We start from the raw sequence: 23396 nt of genomic DNA on the forward strand, positions 1-23396 counted from the left end.
ATTGACCTTGCATTCTATTGGCTGTTCCAATCAGCCAATAGAATGCGAGTTCAATCCTATTGGCTGATTGCATCAGCCAATAGGATTTTGCCTACCTTAATTCCGATTGGCTGATAGAATTCCATCAGCCAATCGGAATTGAAGGGATGCCATCTAGGATGACATCATTTAAAGGAACCTTCATTCTTCAGTTGGACGTCTAACGAAGAGGATGCTCTTCAAGATGGAGCCGCTCCTCGTCGGATGGAAGAAGATAGAAGATGCCGCTTGGATGAAGACTTCTGCCCGGCTGGAGGACCTCTTCTGCCCGGATTCGATGAAGACTTCTGCCCGGCTGGGTGAAGACGACTCAAGGTAGGGTGATCTTCAAGGGGTTAGTGTTAGGTTTTTTAAGGGGGGATTGGGTGGGTTTTAGAGTAAGGTTGGGTGTGTGGGTGGTGGGTTTTAATGTTGGGGGGGTTGTATTTCTTTTTTTACAGGTAAAAGAACTGATTACTTTTGGCAATGCCCCGCAAAAAGCCCTTTTAAGGGCTATTTGTAATTTAGCATAGGGTAGGGAATTTTATTATTTTGGGGGGGGGGTTTATTTTATTATGGGGCTTAGATTAGGTGTAATTAGTTTAAACTTCTTGTAATTTTTTTTATTTTCTGTAATTTAGTGTTTGTTTTTAGGTAATTGTAGTTAATTAATGTAATTCATTTAACGATAGTGTAGTGTTAGGTGCAGTTGTAACTTAGGTTAGGATTTATTTTACAGGTAAATTTGTATTTATTTTAATTAGGTAGCTATTAAATAGTTAATAACTATTTAATAACTATTGTACCTAGTTAAAATAAATACAAAGTTGGCTGTAAACTAAAAATAAAAATAATTTAGTTAATAATAGTAATTTTATTTAGATTTATTTAAATAATATTTAAGTTAGGGGGGTGTTAGGGTTAGAATTAGGTTTAGGGGTTAATAACTTTACTATAGTGCCGGCGACGTTGGCGGCGGCAGATTAGGGGTTAATACATTTAATAGGCTATGTGGGCTATGGCGGTTTAGGGGTTAATACTTGAATAGATTTATTGCATTGTGGGTTAATGGTGGATTAAGGGTTAATAGTTTTAAGAGGTAGTTTGTGATGTTGGGGTTGGCGGATTTGGGGGTTAATAATTTAGTTATTACTTGCGGTGTGGGTTTGATGGCGGATATAGGGGTTAATAGACTTTATTAGTTATTGCGGTTGACAGGTAGATAGACATTGCGCATGCGTTAGGTGTTAGTTTATTTTTGCAGGCATTTTTGTGAGTTACGGTGCTCCCATACTCAGCGCAAGGCCTTGCGCTGGATATTGGATACCGATTTACGACGCGGTCCCATGTTAGCCTATGGGAGTAATAATTGCGAGCGACGGGTGAAATATACGTGCGTAACTTGTATGCTACGCCGTATATGTAATACCATAATCGCGTAAAAACTGGCGGCGGAGGATTTTGCGGGCGACGCTGCATATGTAATGGAGGCCCGCATCCATTACAGCAGTTTATAAGAGTTCATTTTATTCTAAGCCGTTATAGGAGCATCCTTACAAAGGGACTGGTTTCTCTCTATCTCCCACATCCATAGGGGGTTGGTTTCTGCTATTGTCTCTTGTTTACATAGCTTTTCTATAGTCAATAATGCAGTATTAAAATTGTCAGAATAGCTTGCAACATCAGCTATTTGTAATGACAAAATAAAGGTAAATGAACTATCTGTAAGCAGTTTAATAGCTTCCATCAGGTAAAAAGGTTAATTGGGAACACATTAAAGGGGTGAATATTATACACTACAGTATGATGTCCCTTTAACTGAGTTTATTAAATCCATTTAACTTGAGATGTGTACAATAGCTTGTACAATGTGTATCCTATTACATACAATAAACACAAGCTAAATTACAATGATAAGCCTATTTTGAGACAAAGACAAACCAAATAATTAATTATCTTCTATAAGGTCCTATTAGAGACTGAAATTTAAAATATTCTTTAATTTCACTATCAGATAAAGTTCCAGAATATCTTGAAATATCAATGTTCAGCTATAATTTCTCTCTTTTTTTTGTATATAGGTTACATTCCTCACCACAGAAATCAGACAGCAGTAGCTAATTGTAGAGGGCTGAAGTTCTTGATAGCACTGCTTATCCATTCTCAGTCTGAAGTTATCCAGGTGGAAGCAGCACTTGCAATTGCAGCAGCAGTTCTAGGTAACAAAAATAGAGAGTGTATTTTGTTTAATGTTTTATCTACCCTTAAGCAATTTTAGAAGAGTCACATATAACACAAAAAATCAGAAAACCTGAACTCATCTCTGTTCACCTAAGAGTAAAAGCTAAGTATTTATTAGCTAGTATTCAAATCTATTATTTTACATAGAGTGACATAAATAATAATAGCGATAAGAACAAGTAATTTGTTCATTGGCATTTTTTGTCTACTAACCTCTCTGACTAAATCACAGTGTTTCTCATTTAATGTGATTTTTTTGCTCTTATTACATTTCATGTCTTGTTTATCAATAAACATTCAACTGAACATGCAAAAAAAGGACGTCACCATAACAATACCAGAAGTTTTCTCTTGCATTATATTTTACATCATTGATAGTGAGTTCTATATCAAGAACTTTTAGTATGGAATGCAGCTTCTCCCACCTAGATCAGATGCCTAAAAATAAGGGTATCCCACTAAATCTGTGCAAAACCATAGCAGATCAAATAGCAATACTAATATGCACACATGCTAAACCAGTTAGGATTAATTATAATTACTTTAGGCTGACCATATTGCCGCTTTAAAAATGGACACATATGAAAAATACATATGTCAGGGCTGTTTAAATAAATGTTTTGTATAAGAACCCTGACATTTGTATTTTTCATATGTGTCCCTTTATAAAGCGGCAATATGGTCAGCTTAACATTCATTCATTACTGTATCACCCCACAACTAAAAGGTATCAGCTTCCATGAATATGCAAGAAGGGGGTATTTTTTTACATGTTCGGTGCACTACATAGAGAGAGACAAAGATGAGGAAAGGGGGATTTAAAAAAATTTAATTAAAAAAAAGGGTAAGAATATGTAATATATTTTTTAAAAATAATCTTTTATTAAGCTGCAAAATCTGGAGCTTCTTTCATTCCGCTAGAGCATATAGTGTCATTGATCTCTCAGATTTCAATTTATCTATATATTTAAAGTTGTGCTTTCCAAAGACCAGTACTGTATTGAAAGTATGACTATTCACTAGAGTACTTCTGTACAGGTAGAGTTTTAGTGTAGGAAAATTTCTAGCAACAAATATTTACTTTTTTTCTTCTATCAATCATTGTCCAGTTTATTTGTGACTAATCCCTCCATTGCATGTATGGGTCAGGTGCTAGTTAATGATTTGTAATTCTTTGCAGAGGCAATGATGTGTAGCAGAGCAGTTAAATATCTCCCTCTGAACAAGTACATACATGCCAAATAGTGTTCATTAAATATGCATTTAAAGCCAACACTTTTATACTCTGCTTTTTAAATAGTTTAAATAATTCTATTAAATATATAAAATGTTTCACATAAAAATATTTCATAGCAGTGTGTATATGCAACCTACTTGTCATTCTGTGAATTTAAGTAGGTTGTAAAGCTATCAATGTAAGTGATCAAACTAAAATAACCAGATAGCTATTAGAAGTATAGATATTCTCTATCCATTTGCTAACTTGCAAAGTATATGTCATATCCAGTGAGGATTTCAAGTCACATAAGCTGCACCTGCTAAATTGCTATAGTACTTATAAACCTATAATTAGCTTATAAACCTAATTATAGCAAGCCTAATGTATACAGTAGTTAGGCACAATCATTTGTTTCTAACAATATTACACCTAATACTTACAATAGGATGTTATGTCATTCCTTACTATAGTAGGTCAACACAGATAACTAGTATAAGACTTGAAATCCCAGATATTTAAAGGGACATTCAAGTTCAAAATAAACATTTAGGATTCAAATAAGGCATGTAATTTTAAACAACTTTCCAATTTACTTTCATCACCAATTTTGCTTTGTTCTCTTGGTATTCTTAGTTGAAAGCTAAACCTAGGTAGACTCATATGCTAATTTCTTAGACATTAAAGGCCTCCTCTAATATGAATGCATTTTGACTGTTTTTCACCCCTAGAGGGCATTAGTTCACGTGTGTCATATAGATAACATTAAGCTCACACATGTGAACTGACCTAGGAGTCAGCACTGGTTGGCTAAAATGCATGTCTGTCAAAAGAACTGAAATAAGGTGGCAGTTTGCAGAGGCTTAGATACAAGGAAATTACAGAGGTAAAACCTATATTATTATAACTGTGTTGGTTATACAAAACTGGGGAATGGGTAATAAAGGGATTATCTATCTTTTTAAACAATACCAATTCTGGTGTTGACTGTCCCTTTAAATAAAAAAAAAATATCTTCAGGCAAGATAACATGTAATTAGGGTTGCCATCTCAGCCATGTTTTCCTGGGCACTTATGAGTTACACATGCTGTAGGGTGGGCAGAGAGGAACATGTATTGTGCTGTTTATCAGCACTATTCATGTGATGTCCAGAGGCACAATACATGTTGCGCCCTACTTACCCTGCAGCATGTGTAACTCATAAGTGTCCAGGAAAACATGGCCGAGGTGGCAACCCTACACGTAATACGATACTGATTATGCTCAGCATCTAACAATTAACAATGCTTGATCTAGTATGACAAATTGGGTTCCATTTTTAACCAAAGATTTTTAACACACCACATAAGTGTGAAAAGCTACTAACACTCACATTTAGCACTTTTGAAAACCTGGTATGAACTATAATCTCTTGCTATTGTGCATTCAAATACTCCTTAAAATGGAGGCCTCATTTTGAGGATATCTGAACCAGAGCACAGGTGAAATAATCAGCTAATTAGTAAACATGGTTATTTTGCCTGCTCTCGCTCAAGGAAATCCTGAAAACCTGGCCTGTTGGGGAAGCCTGAGTACAGGTTTGAAAACCAGTGAACTAAATGAATGAATGGAGGGCAAATTAAGAATTAAAAATGGTGAGAGGATCAATAAGAAGAAAAGTTTTGAGGCATTTGAGAAGGATTAAAAGTATATTTTTATATGACAAAGGTCAGTGGAAAGATAAAGATCAAGGGTATATATGTATGTCTATGTGTGTACTTTATGTGTTAACTGTAACGTACATTATACTAATATTTGCACAATAAATATTAATCACCTGACTTTTAGTACCAGAGCAAAATCGCTTATATTTCTGTGCTCGACTTGTAGCCCGGCGCTTTATGTTTACTTTATAACCAATGCAGCCAAATCATCAAATATTGATTTTAAAGGGACAGTCTACACGCGTTTGCAAGCACCTTGTTTGGGATCGTTGTGCTGTGGGCACCCCACTCCGTTCTGTGCCACCTCATGCAGGGCAAAAGAAAAAAAAGTATTTTAAAAAATACTTTCCAAAGTTGACCGTTCTAGGATGGCAGCAAACTCCTCCCAGAGAATCTGTGGTTGTGCCTATTGTGAAGCAGCATCCAATAATCAGGCTGTCACTTGTAAAATTCATGACGCGCACTGTAGTCTGCCCTAGTGTCTTAATGTTATTCAGTCCATTCACACACACTGCTGGGTGCGATTTCAAACAAACATACAAGAAAGAGGGAGGAGGAGTTTGGCAGCCATATTAGGGCTGCCAAATAAATACATTTTCCCAAGAATACTGTAATCACATTTGCCCTGCATGAGGTGGAACAGGACGGAGTGGGGTGCCACAGCACAACTATCCCAAACAAGGTGCTTGCAAACTCGTGTAGACTGTCCCTTTAAGTCAGAAGTATTGCTGTTTAAAATTAGAGGGAAAGACAAGTCAAAATGAATCTTTCATGATTCAGATAGAGCCTGCAGTTTTAATCTACTTTTCAGTTTTCCAGTTTTTTTTTTTAATTATTATTGTTATTATTATCAGGTATTTGTAGAGCGCCAACAGGTTCCGCAGCGCTATGCACATAGGTGGTATATAAAAATGATTACAGGGATCAAATGGGGAGAGATGGTCCTGCCAAGAGTTGCACTCTTTGTGTTGTTTTCCCAAGTATATTTTGTTAAAAAGCGTAGCTAGGGAAACCCAGGGGCTGCAATGCACTACTGGGAGCTACCTGTTGATTGGTGGCTGCACACATATGCGTCATGCCTTTTGTCATTGGCTCACCTGATGTGTTTAGCTACCTCCCAATAGTGCATTGCTGCTCCTTCAACAAAAAATTACATTAGAAAGTTGTTTCAAATTGTATGTTCTATCTGAATAATTTAAATACATTTTGGGTGTCATATCCATTTAACTATTTGGCTAGCAATTGCATTGGTAATAAATGATATATATTTTTTACAAGCAACTTTACTCTGATATTGTATTGTGTAAACATGCTGCAAAGTCAATCAGACTGGAGTTTGAACAACTCCCTTAACCCTTTGAGTGCTAAGAACTTTCCCACCTGGGTGCTAAGCTGTTTTAAGGTTTTTTTTAATTTAATTTATTTTTTTTTAACTTTTTTTTCAGATCCCCAAGACACTGTAGGAAAGGTTAGGCGATTTCCTTTCCAACGGTGGTTCTTGGGGGTCTGTAGCTGCTTAGATGCTTGAGATACAGGCTTTAAAGCAGCATGCCCCTGTCCCTATACTTAACATTGTCAATTTTAAATAAAGTTGCGTGGTGACATCATCACATCATTGCGCGTGATTTCACTGCGCATAACGTGATGCCCGGCAATGCTTGTCACTATGCAGGCCTGATCATCGGGGTCGGAGCGGGTGGGAGCCCCCAGATCTCCCTCAAGTTGGGAGAGTGCTAGCGACGACTCAGCACTGAAAGGGTTAAGGAAGTTGATGGTATGCAGATAGTTCAAAACATGACTTAAACCTGAGTCCAAGCAATCAAGTTTCAATGACTTAAAGCGACAGTCAACACCAGAATTTGTGTTGTTCCAAAAGATAGATAATCCCTTTATTAGCTATTCTGCAGTTTTGCATAACCAATACAGTTAAAATAATTAGGGGTGGACCTACAGGAGGTGCAGGGGGTGCCACTGCACTGGGGCCCAAGGACTGGGGGAACCACACAGAGTCCCAGAGAGAGTAGCTGCCAACTTTTATTAAAAACCAGAAGCGGAAATAAAATGATTAAAGAAAGTGTGCAGCATTTATCATGAGACCTCCCTGTGCTGATATGTAAATATACTAGATTGTCAGGTGCACTGCTGCCACAATTCCCTCTTTCCTAGACAGTGCACATGTATTTTAGAGCAGCACACAGCAGAGGCTTTAGTGGTTTTTTTATTCTACAAACTGCTTTTTTTTATATGATGACTATGATCGGCACTTCACAGGGGCGACACATGGGGGAAAAGTCCCTGCAATGCAGGAGGTGAGATATACATATAAAAGGTGCATACATATATATTGCAGCTTTGTCTCCCTCTCAAATTGTATTTTTTTAATTGAAGCAGTGTGTGATCCCCCGGATGGGCTGCAAGATTTCACGTGCACCTATCTGGATGACATAGCTATTTTTAGTCAGTCTTGGAATGAACCTCCAAACACGTAGCTATGGTTTTACAATGGATACGGCAGGCAGGCATGGCCATCCACCCATACAAGTGCCAGATAGGGATGGCCGAAGTCCAATATATTGGCCACCGTGTAGGCAGTGGAAAACAGAGACCAGAACTGGCCAAGATCAAGGCAATTGTAAACTGGCCCATACCCAAAACTAAAAGGCAGGTGTTTGCTTTCCTAGGGATGGCAGGCTACTATCGGAAGTTTGTCCGCAATTATAGTGTGACAGCCAAACCCCTGATGGACCTAACAAAAAAAATCCCTGCCCCGGACAGTCCTGTGGTCCCCAGAGTGTAACCAGGTATTTGAAACTCTGAAAGCTGCATTGGGAAACACTCCTGTATTGGCTGCCCCCAACTTTAACAAAAGATTTTTGGTGCACACAGATGCCTCTATGTACAGCCTCGGAGCAGTTCTGAGCCAGGTAGTCAACAAGGGAGAGGAGTACCCTGTAGCCTATCAAAGCAGAAACCTACAAGATTGAGAGGTGGGATATGCAGACCTTGACTAAAATGTGTCCCCCACTAAAATGCATCATGTTGTATGTGAGACAGAGTGAAAGTGTGTGTGTGAGAATGTGTGAACGTGTGTGTGTAAGAAAGTGAAAGTGCTTGTATGAGAGAGAGAGAAAATGTGTGTGTTTTTCTGAGTGTATATATGTGTTTGTGTGCATGTCTAATTGTGCAAAAAGAGTGAGAGAGTGTGTGTAAGATTGTGTATGTGTGAGAGAAAGTGTGTCTCGATTTGCCTTTTACCATGCTGCATAATCATTGTTGTCACCAAAGTAACCTGTTACTATTACTTTGAGTTACTTTTTTTAGTGGGGGGGGGGGGCGCAAAAAAGAAATCTTGCATCAGGGCCCTCTGTTAATTAGGTCCGCCACTAATAATAATACACGTTTTTCCTTTGTGATTACCTTTTATGTAAGCCTCTGCAAATTGCCCCCTTACGTCAGTTCTTTTGACAGACTTGATTTTAGCCAATCAGTGCTGACTCCTAGGTAACTTCACGTGCATGAGCTCAATTTTATCTATGTGACACACATGAACTAACACCCTCTAGTGGTGCAAAACTCTCAAAATGTATTCAGATTAGAGGCGGCCTTCAAAGTCTAAGAAATTAGCATATGGGCCCAAAGAACAAAGCAAAATTTGTTGATAAAAATACATTGAAAAGTTGTTTAAAATTAGATGCCCTATCTGAATCGTGAAAGTTTATTTTGGACTTGACTGTCCCTTTAAAGGGCCACTGTAAGTAAATATTTTCTATGCCTGTTACTAGCTAACTACCCCAAATACGCTTTTTATCAATAGCATTTCATTAACATATATCTACCGTATATCAGAAATCTTGTCTGCAAATTTAATTGTTTTCCAAACCCACTCCGTGGGTATCCTTTGCTCTGTACCAATCTGTTTACAATACCTAGGTTTCAAAATGGTGCTTTAAACACAAAGTTATTGGTTTAAGTATTTTGAACATGCAGTGCTGAAAATAGTGGGCAGGATAAATTGACATCATCGGCGAATAAAAGATATAACTTTTAGAATGTTATGAAACTTTGTTTTGGAGAAAATATAGGTCAGTAGGTTTTAATTAATGTTTATTAACTTTAATATGTTAGTTGTTTAGCTTAAAAATTATAACAGAAAGTAATCCTTTAAGTTTACTTTCCATCAAAAAAGTTTTGGAATAGTCATCTTTTACCAGATAGACCACTCTGTATTTAATTTAATCAATGCGCCCATAGCATTGTATTTCTTACTTCTTGCTAATTTGTTGTTTAAAATTGTGCCCAATGTTCAAATCACTTGAAGCATTTTTTTTTTACCTGTGTTTTTTTTTTTTTTTTTTTTTGTGTTAAAAGGAACATAAAACCCCAAATTTTCATTTTATTATTCAGATAGAGCATACAATTTATAATAAGTTTCCAATTTACTTCTATAATCAAATTTGCTTCGTTCTCATGTTATTTTTTCTTTGAGAGATATCTAGATAGGTAGCGTGCACAAGCCTGAGGGACTACATGACAAGTAATAGTGCTGTCTTCTAGTGCTCTTGAGAATGTATAACATTGTTGCAAAACTGCTGTTATATAGTACTGCAGACACCTGCACACTGCTAAGCTTTACATCACTGCTTTTCGAAAAAGGATAACAAGAAAACTAAAGTGAATCTGATAATAGAAATAAATTGAAAAGTTGTTTAACATTATATGTTCTATCTGAATCATGAAATCATTTTTGGGGGTTTTATGCCCCTTTAGTGTATTCTTTGAATGTTTGTAGATGTCTTTAATTAACACAGAGGTGACTTACATTCATATTTTACTTTTAAAGTTTTGATACAATTACAGACATTAACTTACTCATTGGGCACAATAAGACTTGTAGGTACTTATAGGGCTCTAGTTAGAATTATCACCCCATATATTAGTCATTTTTGTGTGTGCTGATAGAATTATAGTTTGTATATAAACTTAAAGGGACACTGTACCCAATTTTTTTCTTTTGTAATTCAGAAAGAGCATGCAATTTTAAGCAACTTTCTAACTTACTCCTATTATCATTTTTTCTTTGTTCTCTTGCTATCTTTATTTGAAAAAGAAGGCATCTAAGATTGTTTTGGGTTCAGTACTCTGGACAGCAACTTTTTTATTGGTGAATGAATTTATCCACCAATCAGCAAGGACAACCCAGGTTGTTCCACAAAAATGGGCCGGCATCTAAACTTACATTCTTGCATTTCAAATAAAGATACCAAGAGAATGAAGAAAATTTGATAAAAGGAGTAAATTAGAAAGACGCTTAAAATGTCTTGCTCAATCTGAATCACAAAAGAAAAAATTTGGGTACAGTGTCCCTTTAATGTAGCTTCTCAGTTCTGATACTCTCCAATTTAAAAAAATGCCCCTTGTAACACTGTAGCATTTGAACATGTAATACTGACCTCTGTACACAATGTATAATGTATAACAAATACTGCCCTATTCCTAATTTGTATTTAGTTTTTATGTTTCATTAACATTACATTTTCATTATCCTTGTCTGTTACTTACTATCCAGTATATGAGTACATATAGACAGCCATCTAAACAATAGTTTGCTTATATAAGGCAGCTGAGTTATGTGTTTAAACAGGGCACAGAAATAATGTGGACATGCTCTGTACAAACCCTGCATTCCATTTTGAACACATGGTCAGCCTGCTGCATTCACCCAGTGAGGAGATTCGCCTTATGGCTGGTGCTGCCTTAGCAACCTTTGCATTCAATAATTCTAGTCTACAAAAGGAAATTGTCCAATCTGGTGGTATTAGATGGTATGACATCGGGCCTTTCTTGGAATCAGCCAATCAAAACTTCAGAGTTGATGCAGCTTTCCAGGTACATTATGTTAAAAGTGCAAACAATGTAAAGCTTAACCCTTTGTTTTTAATATAAATTAACATTTAGATGATTGTATTTGCTTTTTTTATGTTTTAAGTTTTAAATTTTGCTCCAACTTTGGACCCCATTACATATGCGGCGTCGCCCGCAAAAGCTGGTGCCGCCGGTTTTTACGTGATTTTGGTATTACATATTTGGAGTTGCATACAAGTTAGGAGCGTATATTTCACCCGTCGTCTGTATTTTTTTTCTCCCCTATATTAACGTAGAACAGCCGCGCAATTTGGTATCCAATATACAGCATAAGGATTTACGCACGCAGAATTCAGAAAATCGACATTTTGATCTTGCCACAAATTGCAGGCGCAGCAACCCTTTCACTGACTAAAAAACAACGTAACTCCCTGGAAGTCTTAACAAACACATACATTAAAGCAGCATCTCAAATAGTTGAAGGGACAGTATACTATGAGATGTGTTTTTTTTTTTTTAAGGTTTGATTGTGTATTTGAAATAGCTGATTTTGTATTTGGAAGCCACAACCTAATCAAATGTATTAAGCTTGTAGGTATAATCAAATCTCATTACTTTATCACATTGTGTACATATACTTGCTTTTTACTTTACAGGGAGTGCAGAATTATTAGGCAAATTAGTATTTTGACCACATCATCCTCTTTATGCATGTTGTCTTACTCCAAGCTGTATAGGCTCGAAAGCCTACTACCAATTAAGCATATTAGGTGATGTACATCTCTGTAATGAGAAGGGGTGTGGTCTAATGAAATCAACACCCTATATCAGGTGTGCATAATTATTAGGCAACTTCCTTTCCTTTGGCAAAATGGGTCAAAAGAAGTACTTGACAGGCTCAGAAAAGTAAAAAATAGTGAGATATCTTGCAGAGGGATGCAGCACTCTTAAAATTGCAAAGCTTCTGAAGCGTGATCATCGAACAATCAAGCGTTTCATTCAAAATAGTCAACAGGGTCGCAAGAAGCGTGTGGAAAAACCAAGGCGCAAAATAACTGCCCATGAACTGAGAAAAGTCAAGCGTGCAGCTGCCAAGATGCCACTTGCCACCAGTTTGGCCATATTTCAGAGCTGCAACATCACTGGAGTGCCCAAAAGCACAAGGTGTGCAATACTCAGAGACATGGCCAAGGTAAGAAAGGCTGAAAGACGACAACCACTGAACAAGACACACAAGCTGAAACGTCAAGACTGGGCCAAGAAATATCTCAAGACTGATTTTTCTAAGGTTTTATGGACTGATGAAATGAGAGTGAGTCTTGATGGGCCAGATGGATGGGCCCCTGGCTGGATTGGTAAAGGGCAGAGAGCTCCAGTCCGACTCAGACGCCAGCAAGGTGGAGGTGGAGTACTGGTTTGGGCTGGTATCATCAAAGATGAGCTTGTGGGCCCTTTTCGGGTTGAGGATGGAGTCAAGCTCAACTCCCAGTCCTACTGCCAGTTTCTGGAAGACACCTTCTTCAAGCAGTGGTACAGGAAGAAGTCTGCATCCTTCAAGAAAAACATGATTTTCATGCAGGACAATGCTCCATCACACGCGTCCAAGTACTCCACAGCGTGGCTGGCAAGAAAGGGTATAAAAGAAGAAAATCTAATGACATGGCCTCCTTGTTCACCTGATCTGAACCCCATTGAGAACCTGTGGTCCATCATCAAATGTGAGATTTACAAGGAGGGAAAACAGTACACCTCTCTGAACAGTGTCTGGGAGGCTGTGGTTGCTGCTGCACGCAATGTTGATGGTGAACAGATCAAAACATTGACAGAATCCATGGATGGCAGGCTTTTGAGTTTCCTTGCAAAGAAAGCTTGCTATATTGGTCACTGATTTGTTTTTGTTTTGTTTTTGAATGTCAGAAATGTATATTTGTGAATGTTGAGATGTTATATTGGTTTCACTGGTAAAAATAAATAATTGAAATGGGTATATATTTGTTTTTTGTTAAGTTGCCTAATAATTATGCACAGTAATAGTCACCTGCACACACAGATATCCCCCTAAAATAGCTAAAACTAAAAACTACTTCCAAAAATATTCAGCTTTGATATTAATGAGTTTTTTGGGTTCATTGAGAACATGGTTGTTGTTCAATAATAAAATTAATCCTCAAAAATACAACTTGCCTAATAATTCTGCACTCCCTGTATATTTGTTCTTAAAACAATCACCAATACTTGGAGAGAACAGGAAATCATATTTGTATTACCTTTATCTCTTTAGAACCCACTGGGAGTGTAATTTATTCTACTGTTAACACAGCTTGGCATTGATGCTAAAATATATAATGGGACAGTCAAGTCCAAAGAAAACCTTCTTGTTTCAAATAGGGCATGTCATTTCAAACAACTTTTCAATTTAATTCTAACATCTATTTTGCTTTGTTCTCTTAGTTGAAAGCTAAATCTAGGATGGCTCATATGATAATTTCTAAGACCTTGAAGGCTGCCTCTTTGCAATTGTGTCAGACCAATCACAAACATAACCTTTCACCTGCATCCTTAAAACACCTGATAATGCACACCTATCAGTAACATCAGTATTATATATACCCATGTGTCAATTTATATTGGATGTGAGATACATTGATTTACATCTTAGAAGTGAATATTACTATATGTACCCTTCATAAACAACTATTGTGGATGTGAGTTATAGTACAAGAATATGTCATAAACATTATAATATTACCTGTTTTTATTGCCATTTCCACACAGGTCATATTATGTTTTAACAATATTAGTGTAACAGAACACACCTTACATGGATGTGTATGACAATGACATAAATAACAGTGGACAAGGTTTATGGTGAACTATAATAATATTTATTTATTTATTTGGCTTCTTGGATGAGAGAGCTGAGGTGCCTGTAGTGGATTTCCTTGTTTTAGAAGATTCTGGTGTTTCGGCTGGTGTGCTGGCCACAGATGATAGGCTGGAGGCAATGTCCTGCTGGTGTATAAAGTGCTCAACCAACACACCCAAGAGTTGATTTTGATCTCTCCATCTATTGTGCATCTGCATATCAGACAGAATTTGCATCATCTGTGACTGGTTCTGAACACTTGCACTTAATGATGCTGCCATGTACCTCTGCAGCTCTATGCTACATTGTTGTATCCTTTCTTGGCTCCTGATGAACCTCTCTTGGTTCCTGAAGAACCTCTCTTGGCCTCTTTGTATGCTCTCAGTGCTTGTTATGAGCCTCCTCTGGAGTGCAATGTATTCCTCACCCAGGGGAGAATACAATGCATCCACAGGCTCTTGAGCAGCAGGGCTTCTAGTTGCTTGTGGGGCAGGTTCAGCTGCATCTGATGGTCCCTGTGGGGCAGGTTCAGCTGCATCTGATGGTCCCTGTGGGGCAGGGTCAGCTGCATCTGATGGTCCCTGTGGGGCAGGGTCAGCTGCATCTGATGGTCCCTGTGGGGCAGGGTCAGCTGCATCTGATGGTCCCTGTGGGGCAGGGTCAGCTGCATCTGATGGTCCTTGAGGTGCAGCTGTAGTTTCTGCTATATTTCCATCTGCAGATGGTGGAGCTTGTCCAAGTGATGAGGATGGTGGAGCTCTCATGGTTGATAGTCCCACTGATGACCAGTGTGTGACCACTCAGCCTGATCAATTGGCACTTCTTGTGACATAGTCTGTGGGTAAAATCCATGACTGACATGAGATTGTGTTGTGGGGGGGGGGGTAAATACATGGACCCTTTATGGCTGTCTTAGCTCCCCCTCAAAGCCAAAGGAAGGATATTCCTCTGGCCAGGAATCTTGCCAGGGGTCATGGCAATGGTGGTGGAATCACTCTGGGGTCCTCAACTGAAGCCATCCAACCATGCTCATGCCTGGGAGCATACTGTTCTTGCGGTTGCCTGAAGACTGGTGGTGGTGGTGGCATGGATGTTTGTATCCTCGTGCCAGGAGGTTCTGTGGAGGAGTCACAGGATGAGAGGGATTAGTACAGTCAGATATATGTCCATCTGGGCATATAATGTACATTGATACATGCTAGGTCCTATACTGATTTTAATGTCAAACTCTATAACATGCATGTGCACATTGTGAGTTGTTCTCTGATTGATTTGAATATGAGCAGTATACAGGGATGTGCTTCATACAATTAGTTATGTGTCCATTCAATGAAATGTTAGTATTGCACTATTCCACCTCATATCATGAATTGCATTGTGTTAAGTAGCAGTAATGTCAAGTATAATTGTAGATGTTTCTGTTAGTATGCCAAATACCATGCTCCTCATGTACATGAATGTGTGATTAAAGGATGTTATATCTCAAATACATATAATACTGGTATGTGGGAAGTTACTCACCAGCATGATGTGCTGTGGTTGCAGCCCCTGAGTCACAAGCCCCTGGAAGTCCACGGACTGCTGTGACACTCTGGGACCTGCGTATCATCTCCTGCCAGGTGTTATACTCTATATCCAGGGCTGGCCCACTGCCTGTTCCCTTCTGGTGCATAGCTTCCTGCCCCATCTTTTCTTTGACCCACCTCTTTCAGTCATTCCAGCGCTTTTTCAGGCCCTCAACATTCCTCCTCTGCGGGGCCACACTGTTGACAGCATCCTCTACTGCTAATCATGCAGTTTTTCTCTTTTTGGCAATGCCTTTGCCCTTCTCCTGCCCGAAGAGGGCACTGTAATTGTCCATGATGGCCTGGACAAGGGCAACATTTTCAGCAAATGAGAAGTTGGGACATCTCAGCCTGTCATCCTCCATGGCCACTTGGCTTCCTCCCTGTGATGTCCCTGGTGTGGTTTCCTCCCTATCCTTTCCCTCCTCCTCCCTTCTGTCCCCATATGTGTACCCTCTGTCCCTCTCCTAGATGTGCCTAGGGCTCTTGGGCATCTCCCCTCCCATCATCCCTTCTGTCTCTCCCTCCTCCACTTACTCCCTGACGGGGACCCCACTGCTCCTCTTGCCCTCTCCAATACTCCTCTCCCTGCCACTCCTCTCCCCTCTTCCCCTCCGCCCTACCTCTCCCTGCCATCCTCACACTAAATCACACTACACACACTCACACTCCCAGTTCAATCACACACAATCACAACCAAACACTCAGCCTATCACACTGTAAAAATCAAATAAAATGTGTGAGGTGTTAGAAAACAAAATGTGTGGTGTATTTGTATATGTATGTATGTATGTATGCAATGTGTGCAATATGTAAAAATATGTGTAAGTGTACAATCTTACTCAACAACAATGCGACCTAACTAACTCCTCTGTCTGTGCCTCTGACTAATCCTCCACTCCATTGTAGTGTGTTGTAGCTCAACGAACAATCCAAACACACTGAAGAAAATGGCGGCTACGCATGGGTTTATATATGAATTTGAATAGCGTAATTACGTGTCGCATTTTATCTGAATTCCGGTTTCATTTTTATGAGTGTTAACCTAATTTGCATAATACTACTCTTTATTGACACTTTCCGTGGACATAATATTGGCGTAAGTTACTTGCGATGACTAAAATGTGTATTTGCCCACATTTCAGAAGATCGCCAGTTTGTCCTACTTACACCAGTTTAGCATCTAACGGCGCAGTATATGTTATACCCCGATGTGCGAGTTGAAATTACGGGCGGTGCGGGTTTCCACGGGTTACGGGCGGTGCGGGTTATCTTTAACTTGTTAGCAAACAAGTGCAATGCGGTTTATCAAAATTTTCAAGCACATCAATTTCTAACATTGAAAAAAGCCATGCAAGGAATCAATTAATTCTACTCAGAACTGGCAAAAATGGTTTTCAACTCATCCAATGTGTTTATATTAGGGATGGGCGAATGTGTACATTTTCTAATGTAGAACGAATGTTATTACTAAAATTCGAATTCTAAATCCGAATGTCGATAAGAACGAATATTCTTGAAAATTCGAAAATCGAATGTTATTTACAGTTTTCGAATGTCACTTTCGAATTCGAATGTTTATAATTATATCGAATGTCTCATTCAAAATTTCAAATTTAACATTCTATTTAACAAATACTATTCAGAAGTTCAATAGTTCATGTGGTAGGGTGGGAATTTAGTAAATTGATACATAATAGATACAAATATATCATTTTGAATGTTTCCATATAGAATATTGCATAATTCGAATATTACATTTAAAGAAAGCATTACAAATACTATTACAAACATAAATTCGAATTTTTCTAATTCGAATATAAATTTGAATTTTTCTAAATCGAATATTGCATAATTTGAATATTACATTTAAAGAAAAAGCATTAGAAATACTATTACAATCTAAATTAGAATTTTTCGAATTCGAATACACGTATTGCATAATTCGAATATTACATTTAAAGAAAAAGCATTAGAAATACTATTACAATATAAATTCAAATTTTTCAAATTCGAATATTGCATAATTCGAATATTACATTTAAAGAAAAAGCATTAGAAATACTATTACAATCTAAATTCTAATTTTTCGAATTCGAATATTTTCAAATGTAATCGTAAAATTCGAAACCGAACATTCGAAAATCGAATGTTAGAATGTTATGTAAACATTCGAAATTCGATTTGAACGAACGAACGAATGTGTTAAAATTCGTGCCGTTTTTCTAATGTTGCAAAACATTCGCCCATCCCTAGTTTATATTTTAAAGCCCAAAGATCCTTTGACAAACTGATGAAAAAATGTGTTTTCTGTTTGGTTTGTGGAGTTAAATAAACCCCATGCACAGTATAATGGGTGTTTTCAGGCCAAAACTGATTTTGAGAAATGTTGGCTAAATGAACTATTGTGTTTTTTTCTATTGTTCTGGAATGGAGCTGAATAATAAAAAAAAAATCACTAGAAGAAAATATAGTGCATTTTGGTTAGCCAGGAAATCAGAAACTCGCCTTTGCCTGAATTTCCAGGAATAAAATAGGTTCAGCTTGGTTATCTAAAACATTTTCTTGTGAGAGAAAGAACATGAACTTGATCTTTCATGACACTAGGCCCAGTTAGGGCCCAGCCCTGCCATAGTAAAAGGGACAGCTAACACCTCGAGAATTTTATAAAAAAAAAGTCTTTAAATATGCATAATGAAAAACTTTGCAATATACTTTCATTTTATATTTTGCCCCTTTTTGTGTAATTTAGTTAAAAAAATTGAGAATTTTGTAATTCTCAGAACTTAAAATGCTGATTTATCATATCTCACTAATTGATGATTACTAAAAATAATAATTGATGATTACAAAAAAAGTACCACAAACAATGAAACTCTCGCCTTTGCCGCAGATTGTGTTGCCCAAATTTTGCATACCCGTGCAGGTAACATGATTTTAAATGGGCAGGAGTTGGGTATTTCCAGGTTGGCTTTAGGCATTCCCTAGTTTTACTTGCCTGGTAAAGTCAGGGCATAAGAAAGTTAGGGAAAGTGTCAGGAGGGAAATCACAATCCATAATAATATCACAAAATGTTGGGAGGTTGAGAGCTCTTGATATTTATATAGATGTACTGTATGTATGAATACATATGTTCATGAATGCACATGCTATACGATTTCTCAAACCTTTTTCTTTAACATATTTTCGTAACAAGTATGATTAAAGTGAAGGTAAACTTTGATGAATGAAAGCCCGGTTTTTAAAAATACTATTAAAAACAGGGGCACTTTCATTCATCAAAGTTTAGGAAGCAGCCGTTTTGTTTTAAAACTTACCTTTCTTCTCTTCACAGCCAAGGCAGCTTCCTCTGCACGGAGATCCTCTCTTCACACATCAGCAATGACTAATCTGGCTTCCTCCAATCACAACATGTCCTCAGGCAATAATTCCCCTGGGGGGGGAAAGCCGTGATTGGAGGAAGCCGGATTAGTCATTGATGACGTGTGAAGTGAGGATCTCCAGGTGGGGGAAGCTGCTCCGGCTGTGAAAAGAAAAAAGGTAAGTTTATAAACAAAATGGCTGCTTTGTAAACTTTGATGAATGAAAGTGGCCCTTTTTTAATAGTATTTTTAAAAACTGGCCTTTCATTCATCAAAGTTTACCTTCACTTTAAATAGCTTGGTTTTTAAGTTTCCGTGTAATGTTCTCAATTGCATCTGTATTGCTATGTCAAATTGTGTCATCTTGCTTTCAAGCTGTATTCATTGTACCCTTGTATAGTGCGTATTTACAAATAAAACAATTAGTATAATAACAACCTCTGATACAAATTTTGATACTATTTTCAAGTGCTTCAATGTACAATGGTTTAGATGTCACTGTGGCTTTTTTGCAGCTAGTAATTCTAGCAAGAATTATTCCAGATAAAGAGCCTTCATTCACATGTGCCACTGGGATTCAGACCCTTATGAGTATTCTGGAAAGTACCACAAACAATGAAACTCTCGCCTTTGCCGCAGATTGTGTGGCCCGAATTTCGCATACCCGTGCAGGTAACATGATTTTAAATTAGCATAAGTTTCACAGAAAATAATCTTATTCAAGTATACCTTGATCACCACACATCGTTTCATAATTCAGTGAGTGATACATAAGTTCTGTTAGATGCATGAAGTACTTAGCCTATATAGAAATAGATTATTCTAATAAAAAAAGGAAAGCTAGATAGAGGATTCTCACATATGAATGGTTTGTTGTCTTGATCGGTATTGACAATTTAAGATAGAAATCAACACAGCATTATCACTGTTATGGCCTATCCAATATCTCCAAAATGTTCAGTTGCTATGGAGTTCTAGCAACCTAATATCTAAACCTCAATTTTTTTCTCTATTATTTTCCATAGAAAAGCAAAGGAATTGCTGAGACTAGATTGAAGAGACTTATCCATCATTATAGAGCCATAATGTTAAAACATATAATTTAAACACTAGCAATGTTGTAATGTTATGTGTTTAACCCTAACACAGATTCTAGACACATGCTCAAAGCCCCGCTATGTTCCTGCAGAGCACTGTTGGTCCCAAGTGGAAACTGCCAATGATCCAATCACCAGCGCTAGACGCACGACTCAACTGTGCAACTAGCGGTACTAATTAAATCAATGGCAGTTTTCGCCTGGGACCAACAGTGATCTGCGGGTTCAAATTAGGACTTTAACTATGTGTTTAACCTCTTTGCGGGGGTTGAACACATTGAATTACAGCATTGCTAATGTTAAAATTACATGCTCTAATGGATTAAAGCATGTAAACTAATGGCCATTAACAAAATTAGGGTAGTAAACATACATAAATTAACATAGTGTAGACACATTCCATGTTTTGATCTTAGATTGGGTCAAGTAATGTTTAGGGATAAGGTTGAGTGATCAAGATTCAGAATGTGTGATGTCCAGTGACATGGCTGAGGCAGTGATGGAATCTGGGTGGTCTTGAGTCAGTATTTGATGTTCCTTGGCAGCATTTTGCTGATCTCAGCCTCAGGGTTTATTGAGAGAAACCAGGACATTACTAAGGCAAAAACAAATGAGAGAGAGAAGGATGAATGGAGCTCCCAATCTGAGAATACACGTTTATAGCTTCTACATTCCATAGTAATGCCAAAGTCTACCTTTATCTAGATTTTCTGAAAACACTAAGGTCTATATTACAAGTGGGGCACTACTGATAGCACAGGGTGAATTATCAGTGTTGTTGCAACATACATCTTCCTATAACCTTTTAAATAATAGATATGCACTATTAAATTACTATTATGTGCAGAGTGGTAGTGAGGAGCTGATGGGTATAAGGTAGAAACATAAGGGTAGCACAGTTTAAAACATTTACAAATGTTCTTTAAGTGAGAATCCCTGGACAACACAGCTACTCAAATCCAAAACAAAAATCTGTACAGACCGCCATGTTCTCCACCTCACAAGACCCAGCATGCATTCCCTCCCCCTCCCGGACTTATCACTATTCTATAGGGCTTCCCCACTGCCAAACACACTGCCCAGTGTCAAGAGCAAAGTCTTGGAGGGTGTCTAGTGTTCACTGCTCAGGATGCTCAGTGTCTCTTTCTCAGCATGCCAGTATTTCTATAAGAAGTCTGTGCCTCTTATGCACATAACTAAACAGCCCACCACTGTACCAGGCTTGACTGTAAAATTTAGGAACCCCTTTGCTTACTTTGCTCGGGTAACGGCTCTGTTTTAACATAAGCGGAACTGGTGCCTAGAATGCCTCACATGGTGCAGCTTGCTCACAGTGGGCTTGCAGATCACCATTTGCTTCACTCACTTCCTTTTACCTCTTTCAGAAGCTTGTGCACACCACTTGATTACTACTTGCACGCTGGTAATAAACTTTTGAAATATAAATCATTAAAAAACTAAAAATTAAAACTACTAATCCAATGATTTTAGAGACATTCGAAACCTGGGACATAGCGCTTAAACAATTCCCTTTTATATCTTCTCGGCCTTTTCCCTTAACATCGATGATTACAAACGGAATAATAGAGTTAACTAATTTTGTAGCTTAACGACAGTAGGCTGCTACAGTTGTAGATTTACCTGCATATCACCTTATAGACAACGAACAAATCAAATCACAGGCAACATTTGTGCAGCAGGGGTTGAATGGATTCACTCACTGGTATACATACCATAGAACACATTATTTCTTTACGAGAAACCCACTAGCTAAAAACATGTTGAGACTATGCACTAACTTTGAACTGCTATGCACTCAAACTCCCTCACCAAGACATACAATATCAAAAATATATAAATTATTGACCCAAAACCAACCAGGATACGTCCGTCGCTATATGGAAAATTGGAAAAGAGACTTGGGAATTATTATACTGCCACAGACTTGCTCACAGATTTTTCAACATACTCTAAAAACATCAGCATCTTCTAACCTTACTGAACTCAACCTCAAAATATTACGTATTACTTGCAGACTTCACCGCTTGTTCCATACGATGGACAATAGATGTTAGCGCTGTGGACATGTAGGAAGTGATATGGCTCACCTATGGTGGTGGTGCTCCTCTATTAGGGATCTTTGGGGATGAATTATTACAGAAATAGAACACATATTAGAAACACAATTTCCTTTAGATCCTTTAATCTGGCTTTTAAATAAACCCCTGAAACTGAAACACAAACTAACACAAATACTTTTCTTTATTATGACAAATAGTGTAAAAGCTTGATAGCTAAAAATTGGAAAAATAGAGAGACCCCTGACATATTGATGTGGAGGGAAAAAGTTTCTGAGATATTGGGACTGGAGGAGTATCATTATATTGAACATGACCAAATGGATATACAGTATATGCTGATATAGCGACGCTTTGGGAACAATACACTCACACATTGAACAAGACATAAAAAATATCACCTTTGGAAATTATAATAGATGAGCAGATGGGACTTAAGATATAGATAGAAAGACCTAGGATCAGATAACTCGTAGGGATAAAATGTACAGATAAAATAGAATTTTTAGAACATTCCAATGGACTTGAATTAGATTAAGATTCACTATTTTGGTGGTATTATAGGTTTAAACTGTTATGTATTTGAAAATGAATCAGCCTTTGTATGCACCTGGGAGCTGCGTCTCCGAACATGTAACATGATGACTCTGATGCTAAATAAAGCTAATTTAAATAAATAAAAAAAATAAAATACTTTCGTGTAACAGCTGATGTTGCCCCCCAAAGTTTTTAGTCATCTCAGACAACGTGAGCAAAAGCCAGAAGAGGCTTTTGTAGTGTCCCTCATGGGGAAAGGGAGATAGCAAGGTTGCGCTATCCGACCACCAGATGTTAGTGGTGTTAGTTATTACTTTCAACTTATAATACAAGCACAACACTCTGGGTAATGATTTACTTGCACTGTGTTAGTGCTCAAGAGCACTAATATTTTTGAACTCCACTTGTAATCTAAGGCTAATTATATATTTATATACACATCATGTTTTGGTTAAAAGGAGATATAACATATACAGCAATTTTCTGTAATAAAATATTTGTATTGAGGTGGCTGATTATAGTGCATTTAAGAAAAAATACAATATAAAGCATATATAAGTATTTATTGAAAGAAGACAGCAGCAAACAAAAACCCAGATATTGCTCAATTAACACATAAGTTTATTAAATTAGTGTCGTTTTTGGTTATATTAAAACCTGTTGTTAAAGCTCCACAATGTTGTTTGAGAATTCTGTTTATCTGCAGACAAATGTCAGACAAAATCAAAATGGTTTCCTTGCAGCTGACACTGAATGTTCCAAAATGTTGGTTGCGTCACAAAAAACAAAAGGCGTGTGGTTTTGACAGAATTATTTGATCGGTTAATCTGAAAAGTCGGTTAAAAAGAG

The 23396-nt window shown here is 37.6% G+C and overlaps 1 protein-coding gene across 1 annotated transcript in view; it reads left to right on the plus strand.

Annotated features, from left to right (window-relative positions):
* The window catches only part of LOC128664374 (ankyrin and armadillo repeat-containing protein), a 62856-nt gene that overhangs the window by 20411 nt on the left and 19049 nt on the right, over positions 1-23396 (plus strand). The window contains exons 5-7 of the mRNA XM_053719210.1: positions 2100-2237; positions 10821-11065; positions 19351-19507. Of these exons, the coding sequence (XP_053575185.1) occupies positions 2100-2237; positions 10821-11065; positions 19351-19507 (540 nt within the window). The remainder of the gene's footprint in view (positions 1-2099; positions 2238-10820; positions 11066-19350; positions 19508-23396) is intronic.

This window comes from Bombina bombina, chromosome 1, assembly GCF_027579735.1.
Source record: "Bombina bombina isolate aBomBom1 chromosome 1, aBomBom1.pri, whole genome shotgun sequence".
Lineage (NCBI taxonomy): Eukaryota > Metazoa > Chordata > Amphibia > Anura > Bombinatoridae > Bombina > Bombina bombina.